Source organism: Silurus aristotelis, assembly GCF_946808225.1.
Source record: "Silurus aristotelis genome assembly, chromosome: 11".
Lineage (NCBI taxonomy): Eukaryota > Metazoa > Chordata > Actinopteri > Siluriformes > Siluridae > Silurus > Silurus aristotelis.
The window spans coordinates 19464839-19480504 of NC_139584.1; the positions used below are offsets into that span (position 1 = coordinate 19464839).

General features: G+C 40.0%; 1 protein-coding gene across 1 annotated transcript; it reads right to left on the bottom strand.

Annotated features, from left to right (window-relative positions):
- Window positions 1–934: 934 nt before the first annotated feature.
- Window positions 935–15621, bottom strand: mrpl40 (mitochondrial ribosomal protein L40). The gene is made up of 4 exons (XM_083554626.1): window positions 15440–15621; window positions 14955–15044; window positions 14715–14870; window positions 935–1391 (listed from the first exon to the last, which is right to left on the bottom strand). The coding sequence occupies exons 1-4, from the start codon at window positions 15472–15474 to the stop codon at window positions 1082–1084; spliced, it is 591 nt and encodes a 196-aa protein (XP_083410752.1). The 5' UTR covers window positions 15475–15621; the 3' UTR covers window positions 935–1081.
- Between the last annotated feature and the right edge of the window lie 45 nt (window positions 15622–15666).

Genomic DNA, 15666 nt, shown 5'->3' on the forward strand with positions numbered 1-15666 from the left:
CATCGATGTGCCTATTGTAAATCTTGGACATAGCGCCACCAACAGGCGCCAGGAAGTTTGTCAGTCATAAAGTTGAATTTTTTGACAGTTGCATGTGGTGAACTTTTAAATACTCCTCCCAGGATATTCATGCGATTGACACAAAACGTGATGCCGAGACATTGTAGATGATAAATTGCGAAGGGATTTTTGATATCTCGAACGCTGGTGCCATGGCAACGCGTCAAACTTTACTTTAATTTTGCATATTTAAGGCTTGTGGCGTGCTTAGATTAACTTGAAATTTGACACATACATCACATTTGTCGGATGTTAGGTGTGGACAAAAAGGTCAGACAAAGGTGTGTCTCTTAAATGGCTCACTAGCGCCCCCGTTTGTCTAAAATGTGGGGTTTCTTTTACCTACAGTCCCCAAATGGGTCAGTAACAACATAAAATAGTCCACTGATATTTACCCACTTGATGCACTTGCCCACTGGTCATTGTTTTCTGGGAGGCACCGTATAGCGATACACAAACGTGCGAGGGCCCGCCATCGCTGCTTGCAGTTATATTTAATATTTTTGTTAGTAGTGATAGTAGTAATGGGGGGGGATTATACCCAACAGAGCTTCTCCAGTTTGTTCAACAATTTGTGATATGTGAGCTGTTTTGTACACTCTTTACCTTCATGTTGAAAATGTTAATGTTAATAACTGGTGAAACGGTGCTATAATAATCTTTACTTTGATGCTAATTGCCTTCTTTTTTGTAGGACCTTATAATCCACATGTACACTTATAAATAAAACTTTTTTCAGCCATTAACACTTCTATTTCCCCATCTGATTTTTTTTCTGGATCAAACATTAATTTGAATTTATTCATTTATATTTTTATGGTGTGAGAATAAACTATGGGCTAAAATTGGAGAAAAAAACATACCTAGGAACAAATTAACTTTATATAGGTTTCCATTTAATACAAGTGCACAATTCTAGTCATAAAATTATTTCAAAAATAGCAACAGAAATGACAAAACAGAAGTTCAAGAGTTCATTCACACATTTTTCATTGGTACAAGCAGCAGTCAGTAAGTTTCATCATTGTGTGTACACTCTTGTAATATCATTATATTTGCCATCTGGGGCCTCTTGGTTTGGAACTGGTGGTGTATAGCAGGGACCATGACACTGGAAAGGGAAAAGACTATTGTCAGGACTGACTGCTGCTTTGTAAAGCTCTGCTGATTCCAGCCGAAGCTCTTTTAAAGCTTGTGTCTGGGCCTTTAGAGCCTCTTCAATAGCTGCCATCTCTGCCTGGTGCTGGGAGATCTTGTATCTGGACCATTCTTTAAGTAGAAGTGCCCTTCGCTCACTGTCCTCAAAAGACAACTTGGGAGGGGTCCGGACTCTGAAATCACAACACTGAAATTAGTTCATGCAAAAGTTAAGCTCCACCCATCTCTTGAGAAAACTGATTCTGATCCACCTTTGAATACCGGGCATTATTTCTAAAGTGACAATGGAAATAAACAGATTGTATATAGTGGAAGGCAATAAAAATAATTATGAGAAATAAGTATAATATAATAATAATAATAATAATAATAATATGCAATTGTTACCCTAATGCATTTCTCTGAGACCTATGCTGTGCTATAACCAACATTTAGCATGACTTTTTAAATTCACTGTGTGTTTGTTCAATGTATAAATGCAAGGGCAAGTATTCATGTTTTAATACATTTGACACAGTGAAAAAAACCCAGTGGAGAGTAGTTGCCTCTGGGTGTAATGGACACCCAGTCAGTGATTATCGCACTTATACCATTGTTACTTGTAAACACTGAATGTTTAAGCTGTCAGTTTTATCTTGTGCCTGAGTCCATTTATCAAATTTGACATTCACCAAACAAGTTAGATGACATTCAAAAATCATCCATTTAGCCCAGTGTGGACATTAGAAAATGTTGCCGTCTCACTGTAAACCCACACAGAGCCCTGATCTCAACATACCAATCATTATATTCAAAAAGGTATAAGGTATAATAATTAAATAATTCCAAAAGGTATGTATGAGGGAGTCACAAAGAACTCTAGAATGTCAAAGGCAGTTGGAGTGTGTCTGAAGGTAAAAGGCAGTTGGTGTGGTAGTGTGAGATTGTCATCAGTGTTGGAGGAACAATGTTCACATGAAGAGTAACCTGGAGGAGATTAAAGCCTGGAAAACAATCTTCTTCTGAATGTCAGCTACATAAAACAACTGGTTGTGGACTTCAGAAAGGGATACAAGATTATTAACTACCACCAACTTAAGATTAATGGGTCCCCAGTGAAGAAACTACAGTATCTCACAAAAGTGAGTACACCCCTTACATTTTAGCAACAATTTTATTATATCTTCTGAAGGGATAATACTAAAGAAATGAAATTTGTATAGCAGTACAGATTTACTGTCCTCTATAAACAACTCAACATACAGCCATTATTATATAGCTGGCAACAAAATTGAGTGTTCATGTCAAAAACATTCACTTAAGAAGAAGTACAGATACTTTTTTAAAAGACTCTGGTAAAAGTTGAAGTTGTAGGGTGCCCGACCATCCTTACAAAGTACTGACTACACTTTTCACTCAAGTTAAAGTAAAGACGTTTGGGCTCTGACATGTAATTAAGTAAAAAAGTAGCCATTATTACTACCTTTTTTAGTGTCACACTGGTAACTGGACCTCACCACATATTAATATATTTAATATTAGAGCTTAAATGATTCCTCAAGTAATTAGAATACAAAAGATCATTAAGACAATGTAGTGCCAGGAAGCTTTGCACATTGAAAATAAGTAGGCTACAATCTATTAGAATCGCATGGTATCAAACTAAGTCTCAGATCCCCGTGGAGAACTCAGTCTAACAATCAGTTTGGAGGAGATGGAACAAGACAGATGAAGCAGAGGAGGCCTCATTTACACACCAACAGCTTCAAACCTTAGGGTGAAAACATGGTTACCAGTGAATGCACCAGAAATGTTGGATGTTTTCGAGAAATATCCAACATTGTAAATTTCCTATTGGTATAAATAAAGTATCTATCTATCTATCTATCTATCTATCTATCTATCTATCTATCTATCTATCTATCTATCTATCTATCTATCTATCTATCTATCTATCTATCTATCTATCTATCGTTAAAATTGCGAAGAATAAAGTCAGAATTATGAGCAAGAACTCAGAATTAGGCAAACTTTTTTTGTGACGGAAAAAGGCTTTGAGAGATACAGGCAAAAGAAAATGGCAGAAAGTTTGAGATAATTTCAAACTAAAGCATAAAGAAACACTGAAGAGTGCTTGGCTCGAGATGGACCAAGATGGCGGCGCATGCACAACGCGAGGCCCAGCGTCTCTCCAGATTTTGCGATTTAGTGCCAATTTCTCCATCAACAGCAAGTTTATTCACTCAGAACAGGCTTGCACACATCTCATACAGCCGACAAGCAATATTAGACATCGGACTTTGAACTCCCTCAGGAAATTGCCCGAACACCGTGGACCACTGATCCAGCTCGGCCAACAGCGAGACCACAGCACTGGCGCCGAGACTGTAAACAAAGGAGGGGGAAGCGAGGCGGCATCAGGGCTAGGCTAATGCTAAACCCGCATTAACTATCGATTTAAAGCATCTTCCATGCTAATGTACGGTCTCTCGCAAACAAAATGGATGAGCTGCTGCTCCGGATAACATCACACTAGCGGATTAAGGAATGCAATGTCATGATTTTTACGGAAACATAGCTCAACGACAACATTCCCAGCAGCACCATTGAGCTCGGGGGTCGCAGTGTTTTTTGGGCGGACAGGACGGCAGAGGACTCTGGTAAGAAGAGTCCCGCAGAGGTGGAGGTCTGTGTATTTATGTTAACAAATCATGGTGCACGGACTCTACTTTTACTGAACGTCATTGCTCTGTTCATTTAGAGTATTTCATGATTAAGTGCAGACCCTTTTATTTACTGAGAGAATTCTCAGCCATTGTTGTGACTGCAGTGTACAGTGTGCAGTGTACGCCGGATGCTAATGCTAAGCTAGCAATGGAGGAACTGCATGCAGCAAACAGCAGTCTGCACATTCTGAAGGAGCTATCATTGTTGCTGGAGATTTAAACCACGCCAACCTAAATTTGTTTTTCCAAAATTTCACTGCAATGTCTCCTGCTCTACCAGAGGGGACAAAACACTGGACCAAGTATACACAAACATACCTAGGGAATACACAGCGATGCCCATCCCCCACTTGGGTCAGTCTGATCACCTCTCTTTGTTCATGCTACCCAAATACACACCATTGATCAAACGGGTGAAACCAGCTTTGAGTGCAGTAAAAGTATTGCCAGAGGGGGCCATTTCTTTTCTACAACAACAGTTTCAGGATACTGACTGGGACATGTTTGCCTTACAGGCCACACTGGACTCTCACACGAACATGGACACTTGCACTTCATCTGTTTTGGACCATATCAACACGTGCATTGACAATGTCACTACTGTCAAACACGTGAAATGCTTTCCTAATTAGAAGCTGTGGATGAACTCTGAAGTCCGTCTCCTGTTGAAAGCAAGAGATGCTGCCTTTAAATCTGGCAGTGCAGATGACTATAACAGAGCCAGGGCCAACCTGAAAAGAGGCATCAGGAAAGCAAAACTCATATTCAAACTCCACATAGAAGAGCACTTCCACAACTCTGACCACAGACGCATGTGGAAAGGCATCCAGACCATCACAGACTACAAACGCACAGCTCAACCAACCAGGAGTGCCTTCCAACCGGACAAACTCAATCAATTTTTTGCTCGTTTCGATCACAGCACAGGACATTTGACCTCAACCACAGACTCTTCTACAGCTTACAGCCCACTTTCACTCTCAACAACTGACGTATATTCAGTGTTTAGCAGAGTGGATGCACGCAAAGCAGCTGACCCGGATGGCATACCAGGACGTGTTCTCAGAGCATGCGCTGGACAACTGGCACAAGTCTTCACTGACATTTTCAACCTGTCACGGGCCCAAGCAACGGTTCCTACATGCCTGAAGACCACAACCATCATACCAGTGCCTAAGCACTCAGCTGCCGAATGCCTAAATGACTTTCGCCCAGTTGTACTCACCCCTATCGCTATGAAGTGCTTTGAGAAACTGGTCCTGAATCACCTCACTGCAGGCCTTCCACCTACACTGGACCCACACCAGTTTGCCTATCGCCCAAACAGGTCAACAGAGGATGCAGTTTCCACAGCTCTTCATTCAGCCCTCACCCACCTGGATAAAAGCAACACCTACATCAGAATGCTGTTCATTGACTTTAGCCCTGCGGTCAATACAGTCCTCCCCACTGTACTGATGACTAAGCTCAATGACCTGGGTATCTGCACCTCCACTTGCAGATGGATTCTGGACTTTCTCATCAACAGACCTCAATCTGTTCAGGTTGGGCAACCAGGTATCCTCAACCCTCATTCTGAACACTGGCATCCCACAGGGCTGTGTTCTGAGCCCACTACTCTACTCCCTGTTCACCCACGATTGTGCTCCTCTGTATAACTCCAACATCCGTGGTCGGCCAGATCGAAAACAACGACGAATCAGCCAACAGGGAAGAGATACGAAATCTGACAGCATGGTGTGGCAACAACAACCTGACCCTCAATGCCACAAAGACCAAAGAGCTCATTGTGGACTTTCGGAAATCCAACATCTACCAGTCAACATCAATGGAACTGACGTAGAGCAAGTCTCCAACTTTAAGTTCCTGGGAGTTCACATCTCTGAGGATCTGTCCTGGCAGCAGAACACTTCAGCCCTGGTTAAAAAAGCACAACAACGCCTGTACTTCTTGAGAAGTCTCAAGAAATCTCATCTGTCCCCAGAGATTTTACCGCTCCATCATTGAGAGCATCCTGACCAACTCCATCACTGTATGGTACGGAGGCTCCACTGTGTGTGAACGTAAAGCCCTGCAAAGGGTGGTCAAAACCGCCCAACGCATCACTGCCATTGAACACCTTCACCACAGCAGATGTCTGCGCAGAGCTCACAACATTATCAAGGACTCCAGCCACCATCACACTACTGAACTCTACACTACACCGCTAGATCACTACAAAACAAAACACTGTATATAACCTCTGTACTATACATGCACATATTACATAGTATATCTTTTTTACTCCTCATTACATCTGCATATATACAGTATATATACAGTATATATATATATATATATATATATATATATATATATATATATATACATACACATATACAGTATATATATATACATACACATATACAGTATATATATATATATATATATATATATATATATATATATATATATATATATATATATATACACACACACACACACACACACACACACACACACACACACACACACACACACACCGTATTTTTCGGACTATAAGCCTGCTACTTTTTTCCCACGTTTTATACCCCACGGTTCAAACAACGAAGCAGCTAATTTATTAATTGTTCCTGGGTTTTTCCTGGTTTCACAAACTTCAAGCAAAAAAACTGAGCGATATAACATAAGACCAATTACATTTCCGAACGGAAACGAAAAAACGCACCTCACCTGTGTTCTGAGCTGCATCAGGACATCGGGAGAATTATTTTTTTTTTTATAATACATGCCAAAAAGAAAAACTCCCGAAAAAGAATTGTTGTGAAAAAAAGAAGTAAGGCAGTGAACAATGACTTACTTGGTAGGCTACTGTTTAGATACAAGCTGTTGTAGCGCGTTGAATCTGGGTCATGGGAGAGCTCTCTAACTCCAGCAACAGAAATCATAAGCACAGACAGGTTTCCAAAACTCGTGCTTTTTTATTTTTCTTGGCAACAGCGTTAAGGGTTAATCAAAGAAACTTCAGCATCAGAAAATAATAAGGACATAATCCTCAGTCTTATACACACGCAGTAATACCGGGAGAATGCAGTGGCATGCTATTCCCAAAATACCGCTATGCTCCTAAAGGAAGCACAACATATTTCACCCGTTACACCGTGTGTAACGTGTCTTTCGTTAAAGCCTGTGTAAAGTACATTAGTGTAGACAGGTGCGGCTTATGTTAAAAATTAAAATATTTGTAAAATTCAGTGGGTGCGGCTTATATATGGGTGCGCTTTATAGTCCGGAAATTATGGTGTGTATATATATATATATATATATATATATATATATATATATATATATATATATATACATATACAGTGAGGAAAACAAGTATTTGAACACCCTGCTATTTTGCAAGTTCTCCCACTTAGAAATCATGGAGGGGTCTGGAATTGTCATCGTAGGTGCATGTCCACTGTGAGAGACATAATCTAAAAAAAAAAATCCAGAAATCACAATATATGATTTTTAAACTATTAATTTGTATGATACAGCTGCAAATAAGTATTTGAACACCTGTCTATCAGCTAGAATTCTGACCCTCAATGACCTGTTAGTCTGTCATTAAAATGTCCACCTCCACTACATTTATTATCCTAAATTAGATGCACCTGTTTGAGGTCGTTAGCTGCATAAAGACACCTGTCCACCCCATACAATTAGTAAGAATCCAAATACTAACATGGCCAAAACCAAAGAGCTGTCCAAAGACACTAGAGACAAAATTGTACACCTCCACAAGGCTGGAAAGGGCTACGGGGAAATTGCCAAGCAGCTTGGTGAAAAAAGGTCCACTGTTGGAGCAATCATCAGAAAATGGAAGAAGCTGAACATGACTGTCAATCTCCCTCGGACTTAAATCATGCATGGCACGGAAGGTTCCCCTGCTCAAACCAGCACATGTCCAGGCACGTCTTAAGTTTGCCCATGACCATTTGGATGATCCAGAGGAGTCATGGGAGAAAGTCATGTGGTCAGATGAGACCAAAATAGAACTTTTGGGTCATAATTCCACTAAACGTGTTTGGAGGAAGAAGAATGATGAGTACCATCCCAAGAACACCATCCCTACTGTGAAGCATGGGGGTGGTAGCATCATGTTTTGGGGTGTTTTTCTGCACATGGGACAGGGCGACTGCACTGTATTAAGGAGAGGATGACCGGGGCCATGTATTGCGAGATTTTGGGGAACAACCTCCTTCCCTCAGTTAGAGCATTGAAGATAGGTCGAGGCTGGGTCTTCCAACATGACAATGACCTGAAGCACACAGCCAGGATAACCAAGGAGTGGCTCTGTAAGAAGCATATCAAGGTTCTGGCGTGGCCTAGCCAGTCTCCAGACCTAAACCCAATAGAGAATCTTTGGAGGGAGCTCAAACTCTGTGTTTCTCAGCAACAGGCCAGAAACCTGACTGATCTAGAGAAGATCTGTGTGGAGGAGTGGGCAAAAATCCCTCCTGCAGTGTGTGCAAACCTGGTGAAAAACTACAGGAAACGTTTGACCTCTGTAATTGCAAACAAAGGCTTCTGTAGCAAATATTAACATTGACTTTCTCAGGTGTTCAAATACTTATTTGCAGCTGTTTAATACAAATAAATAGTTAAAAAATCATACATTGTTATTTCTGGATTTTTTTTTAGATTATGTCTCTCACAGTGGACATGCACCTACGATTTCATTTTCAGACCCCTCCATGATTTCTAAGTGAGAGAACTTGCAAAATAGCAGGGTGTTCAAATACTTATTTTCCTCACTGTGTGTATATATATATATATATATATATATATATATATATATATATATATATATATATATATATATATACATACATACATACATACACACACATACACACACACACACACACACACACACACACATACACAGTAGACCGTTTCTTCAGCTTGCTAACTTCTTAAATGCCATAATCTTGTAACCTTTCACTTCTGCACATTCCTCTTCAATGCCATAGCCTTAGAACCATTTCTGTACTTCCTAAATGATGTCCACACATCTCTGCACTGTTATAGCCTTTATATTTATTCACTGTACATATGCTACATATTTATGTGCACTTTTGCACGATTGCTACATTTTGCATTCGTTGCTGTCTACCTGTACAATGCAATGACAAAGTTCTTTCTTTCTTTCTTTCTTTCTTTCTTTCTTTCTTTCTTTCTTTCTTTCTTTCTTTCTTTCTTTCTTTCTTTCTTTCTTTCTTTCTTTCTCTTTCTTTCTTTCTTTCTTTCTTTCTTTCTTTCTTTCTTTCTTTCTTTCTCTCTCCCCATACTTCTTGTTGCCTTAAGCCTTGCTCATTGTTAGCTTCAAAGGTTAGCCTACGTCTGTGGTGCGTGGTAGCCAGGAAATGATACACCAGTGATACTTTAAAATGTCACAGTACATGTTGGAATTTATGTTTCCCTCAATGAACAGCAGCTCTCCAGTACCAGCAGCACTCATGCAGTCCCAGACCATGATGCTACCACCACCATATTCAACACACACATGCTGGACACCATCTGAGCCGAACAAGTTGATCTTATCAGACCACAGGAAATGGTTCCAGTAATTCATGCTTTTGGACCGGTTTTCTTAAGCAAACTGTTTGCAGGCTTTCTTCTGGGTCGACATATGCAACATATGCTCTGAACACTGACAAGCGGACCCTTCACCTCTGCAACCTCTAAAGATGGGGTGAACAATATGTCGATTGCGATCTACCGGTCAATGGCAAAGGTAGTGTGGGTAGATCGCATGACATTTTTAAAAAAATATTTATTCATGCATTTTTATAGTAGGTAGATAAATTTGACGGTCATGTTTTTGCAATTTTTTTTTGCATGCTGAAAAAGTGTGTGCACCTGCTCTAAAGCAATGCTGGCAGCACTGATGCGTCTGTTTTTTTTTTTAAGACAGTTTCTGCCCCTGACACAGCATAAGGACTCAACTTCTTTGATGGACCCTTGCAAGGTCTGTTCCGAGTGGAACCTGTATTGGAAAACCTTTGTATGACCGTGGCCACTGTACCACAACTTAGTTTCAGGGTGTTACAGATCTTCTTATATCCTACACCTTCTTTATAAAGAGCAACAATTCATATCCCCAGAGTTGTTTGCCATAGGGTGCCATGTAGAACATCCAGTGGTCAGGATGAGAGAATTGTTCTCAAAGCATAAAATTTTAACTGCTCTAATAGAATATACACAAATTTGTATGGTCCTTGGCGAATACGGAATGTGGCTTACATGGTCAAACAATATACAGCTGTTATCACTTAGGGTTTACTCACTTTTTTATTGCAAGCTATTTAGACACTAATGGCTGTATGTTGAGTTGTTTATAGAAGACAGTAAATCAGTACTGCTATACAAGCTGCACATGACTAAAATATATCCAAGTTTCATTTTATAGTATCATATAGTACATGAAAAGATATACCAAAATGGTTGCAATTTCCAGCGGACAGTAAATCTATACTGCTATACAACCTGCACATTGACTAGTCTCTTCCACTTACACAAGTTTAAACTGCCTTCCAAAGAGATCAGGAACTTTTACACCTGCACCCATGAGAACATCTTGCTATGCAACATCAGAGGCTCATTTGGGAACAGCAGCAGAGGTGGACTCTTCAGAGCACTGTGCGATCAGCTGAGCATACCATCAGCAAAACCCATTTGAAGGCCTGTGGGGGCCCCATACATTCATGTAGCTAAAAAATTACATTGCAGTATTGTAAACATTAGTGTGGATGCTCAGCAACTAGAGTAGACACATCTCTGGATTATACCCTCTCCAAAATGTGGAGACACACACACACACACACACACACACACACACACACACACACACACACATATATATATATATATATATTTACAGTGGGTACGGAAAGTATTCAGACCCCCTTACATTTTTCACTCTGTTATATTGCAGCCATTTGCTAAAATAATTCGTTCATTTTTCTTCCTCATTAATGTACACATAACACCCCATATTGACAGAAAAACACAGAAATGTTGACATTGTTGCAGATTTATTAAAAAAGAAAAACTGAAATATCACATGGTCCTAAGTATTCAGACCCTTTGCTCAGTATTTAGTAGAAGCACCCTTTTGATCTAATACAGCCAGGAGTCTTTTTGGGAAAGATGCAACAAGTTTTTCACACCTGAATTTGGGGATCCTCTGCCATTCCTCCTTGCAGATCCTCTCCAGTTCAGTCAGGTTGGATGGTAAACGTTGGTGGACAGCCATTTTAGGTCTCTCAGAGATGCTCAATTGGGTTTAAGTCAGGGCTCTGGCTGGGCCATTCAAGAACAGTCACGGAGTTGTTATTTTTGTTCAGGATATCCCTGTACTTTGCCGCATTCATCTTTTCCTCGATTGCAACCAGTCGTTCTGTCCCTGCAGCTAAAAAACACCCCCACAGCATCATGATGCCACCACCATGCTTCACTGTTGGGACTGTATTGGACAGGTGATGAGCAGTGCCTGGTTTTCTCCACACATACCACTTAGAATTAAGGCCAAAAAGTTATATCTTGGTCTCATCAGACCAGAGAATCTTCTTTCTCACCATCTTGGAGTCCTTCAGGTGTTTTTTTTAGCAAACTCCATGCAGGCTTTCATTTGTCTTGCACTGAGGAGAGGCTTCTGTCGGGCCACTCTGCCATAAAGCCCCAACTAGTGGAGGGCTGCAGTGATGGTTGACTTTCTACAACTTTCTCCCATCTCCCGACTGCATCTCTGGAGCTCAGCCAGTGATTTTTGGGTTCTTCTTTACCTCTCTCACCAAGGCTCTTCTCCGCTGATAGCTCAGTTTGGGCCGGACAGCCAGCTCTAGGAAGGGTTCTGGTCGTCCCAAACGTCTTTCATTTAAGAATTATGGAAGCCACTGTGCTCTTAGGAACCTTCAGTGCAGCAGAAATTCTTTTGTAACCTTGGCCAGATCTGTGCCTTGCCACAATTCTGTCTCTGAGCTCTTCAGGCAGTTCCTTTGACCTCATGATTCTCATTTACTCTGACATGCATTGTGATCTGTACGGTCTTATATAGACAGGTGTGTGGCTTTTCTAATCAAGTCCAATCAGTATAAACAAACACAGCTGGACTCAAATGAAGGTGTAGAACCATCTCAAGGATGATCAGAAGAAATGGAAAGCACCGGAGTTAAATATTTGAGTGGCACAGCAAAGGGTCTGAATACTTAGGACCATGTGATAATTCAGTTTTTCTTTTTTAATAAATCTGCAACAATTCTGTGTTTTTCTGTCAATATGGGGAGCTGTGTGTACAATTATGAGGAAGAAGAATGAACTTAAATGATTTTAGCAAATGGCTGCAATATAACAAAGAGTGAAAAATTTAAGGGGGTCTGAATACTTTCCGTACCCACTGTATGTGTATATATATATATTTTTTTTTATATATATATATTATACATACAGTACAGACCAAAAGTTTGGACACACCTTCTCATTCAAAGAGTTTTCTTTATTTTTATGACTATGAAAATTGTAGATTCACACTGAAGGCATCAAAACTATGCACATGTGGAATTATATACATAACAAAAAAGTGTGAAACAACTGAAAAATGTCATATTCTACGTTCTTCAAAGTAGAACTTGTTGGCCCTTTTGCCTTCACTCTGCGGTCCAGCTCACCCCTAAACCATCTCGATTGGGTTCAGGTCCGGTGACTGTGGAGACCAGGTCATCTGGCGCAGCACCCCATCACTCTCCTTCTTGGACAAATAGCCCTTGATGCCTTCAGTGTGACTCTACAATTTTCATAGTCATGAAAATAAAGGAAACTCTTTGAATGAGAAGGTGTGTCCAAGCTTTTGGTCTATACTGTGTGTGTGTGTGTGTATATATATATATATATATATATATATATATATATATATATATATATACACACACACACACACACACACACACACACACACACACACACACACATACATATATATACATACATACATACACACAGTGAGGAAAATAAGTATTTGAACACCCTGCTATTTTGCAAGTTCTCCCACTTAGAAATTATGGAGGGGTCTGAAATTGTCATCGTAGGTGCATGTCCACTGTGAGAGACATAATCTAAAAAAAAAAAAAAAAAATCCAGAAAACACAATGTATGATTTTTTTAACTATTTATTTGTATGATACAGCTGCAAATAAGTATTTGAACACCTAAGAAAGTCAATGTTGATATTGTACAGTAGCCTTTGTTTGCAATTACAGAGGTAAAAACGTTTCCTGTAGTTTTTCACCAGGTTTGCACACACTGCAGGAGGGATTTTAGCCCACTCCTCCACACAGATCTTCTCTAGATCAGTCAGGTTTCTGGCCTGTCGCTGAGAAACACAGAGTTTGAGCTCCCTCCAAAGATTCTCTATTGGGTTTAGGTCTGGAGACTGGCTAGGCCACGCCAGAACCTTGATATGCTTCTTACAGAGCCACTCCTTGGTTATCCTGGCTGTGTGCCTCGGGTCAATTTCATGTTGGAAGAACCAGCCTTGACCCATCTTCGATGCTCTAACTGAGGGAAGGAGGTTGTTCCCCAAAATCTCGCAATACATGGCCCCAGTCATCCTCTCCTTAATACAGTGCAGTCGCCCTGTCCCATGTGCAGAAAAACACCCCCAAAGCATGATGCTACCACCCCCATGCTTCACAGTAGGGATGGTGTTCTTGGGATGGTACTCATCATTCTTCTTCCTCCAAACACATTTATTGGAATTATGACCCAAAAGTTCTATTTTGGTCTCATCACTTTCTCCCATGACTCCTCTGGATCATCCAAATGGTCATTGGCAAACTTAAGACGTGCCTGGACATGTGCTGGTTTAAGCAGGGGAACCTTCCGTGCCATGCATGATTTCAAACCATGACGTCTTAGTGTATTACCAACAGTAACCTTGGAAACGGTGGTCCCAGCTCTTTTCAGGTCAATGACCAGCTCCTCCCGTGTAGTTCTGGGCTGATTTCTCACCTTCCTTAGGATCATTGAGACCCCACGAGGTGAGATCTTGCATGGAGCCCCAGTCCGAGGGAGATTGACAGTCATGTTTAGCTTCTTCCATTTTCCAATGATTGCTCCAACAGTGGACCTTTTTTCACCAAGCTGCTTGGCAATTTCCCCGTAGCCATTTCCAGCCTTGTAGAGGTGTAGAATTTTGTCTCTAGTGTCTTTGTACAGCTATTAGGTCTTGGCCATGTTAGTAGTTGGATTCTGAATGATTTTATGGGGTGGACAGGTGTCTTTATGCAGCTAACGACCTCAAACAGGTGCATCTAATTTAGGATAATAAATGTAGTGGAGGTGGACATTTTAAAGGCAGACTAACAGGTCATTGAGGGTCAGAATTCTAGCTGATAGACAGGTGTTCAAATACTTATTTGCAGCTGTATAATACAAATAAATAGTTTAAAAATCATATATTGTGATTTCTGGATTTTTTTTTTTTTTGATTATGTCTCTCACAGTGGACATGCACCTACAATGACAATTTCAGACCCCTCCATGATTTCTAAGTGAGAGAACTTGCAAAATAGCAGGGTGTTCAAATACTTATTTTCCTCACTGTATATATAAAAATGTGTATGTATGTGTATTACTATTTGAATAGTCTTAAAATTAGTACTAGTGCTCTGGTATTTTTTTACTTTCGGATGGAAGAGGTTTTGTGGCTGCAACCCTATATTTTGTTAGGATTATTATAATTAAGGTAAGGATTTATGTTACCTGATCTCATCAAAGCACTTGGCTGGGGTTATAAAGTCTTCTATAGGAATAAGCTCAGGTGGGATTTTCTCAAGCTTCTTCACCTTTTTCTTCAGACGTTCTTTTACCATAAGCTCACGTCGTGGATCAACCTTCTTCTTTTTCTTCGGCTCTGCCCTGCTCAGAATGAGAACAGAAGCTGAAATTAAATCAAAACCAAAAGTGGATTTTTATTTCACCACTAACATTATCTCACTGTACCTTAGAGGAAGTGAAGTCTTCAGGGAAAACACTGAGGTGATCCAGTGGCTATGTCTGACAGAGCTTAAAGGCATGCACCTTAGAACAGAGCTGGAAATAAACGTGTACAGACTTCAAATGAGAAGACGCCATACACACAAACCAAGCATAACATTATGACCACCTGCCTAATATTGTGTTGGTCCTAAAACAGTCTAGACCCATCAAGCATTAAATTCTTCATCAATATGAGCTACAGGAACTTGGGTTAGGCTAAATCTATAAGTAGACACAGGGGGCGTAAAAAAAAAAAAAAAAAGGCTGCTAAATTAAATTAAATTGAAAAACTTAACCATAAAACATGAATGAAGGGAAGGTTTTACATAACTTAAGCACTTATTACAGTTACATGTATTTCTGTAAGAGAATTGAATACTGTTGTCCTACATGCTAGCATTCTAGAATTTCGAGAACATGAATTAAATCTTTTTTTTAAGAAAACATACCTCGTTGATAAAACCGGTTTAGTCAATATCTGCATGGCCGTTCGATATATAATCTTCAACAGCAATAATAATAATAATAATAAAATAAAGAATAAACACTAGTGAGAGTAGGATACACGCTACACGTTCAGTGACATTTTACAACGGCAGACAAAGGCATATGAATGTAGTTCTCGCAAACGCAGTTTCGTATTTTTAATTTTTAATTTTTTATTATATACAAACAA

Coding starts and splice junctions, on each gene's coding strand:
- mrpl40 (XM_083554626.1), bottom strand. CDS start 15,474: ATGCAGATATTGACTAAACCGGTTTTATCAACGAG. Junction 15,045..15,439: donor AAACCGGTTTTATCAACGAG/GTATGTTTTCTT, acceptor GTTTATTTCCAG/CTCTGTTCTAAGGTGCATGC. Junction 1,392..14,714: donor AAGTGCTTTGATGAGATCAG/GTAACATAAATC, acceptor TTGTGATTTCAG/AGTCCGGACCCCTCCCAAGT.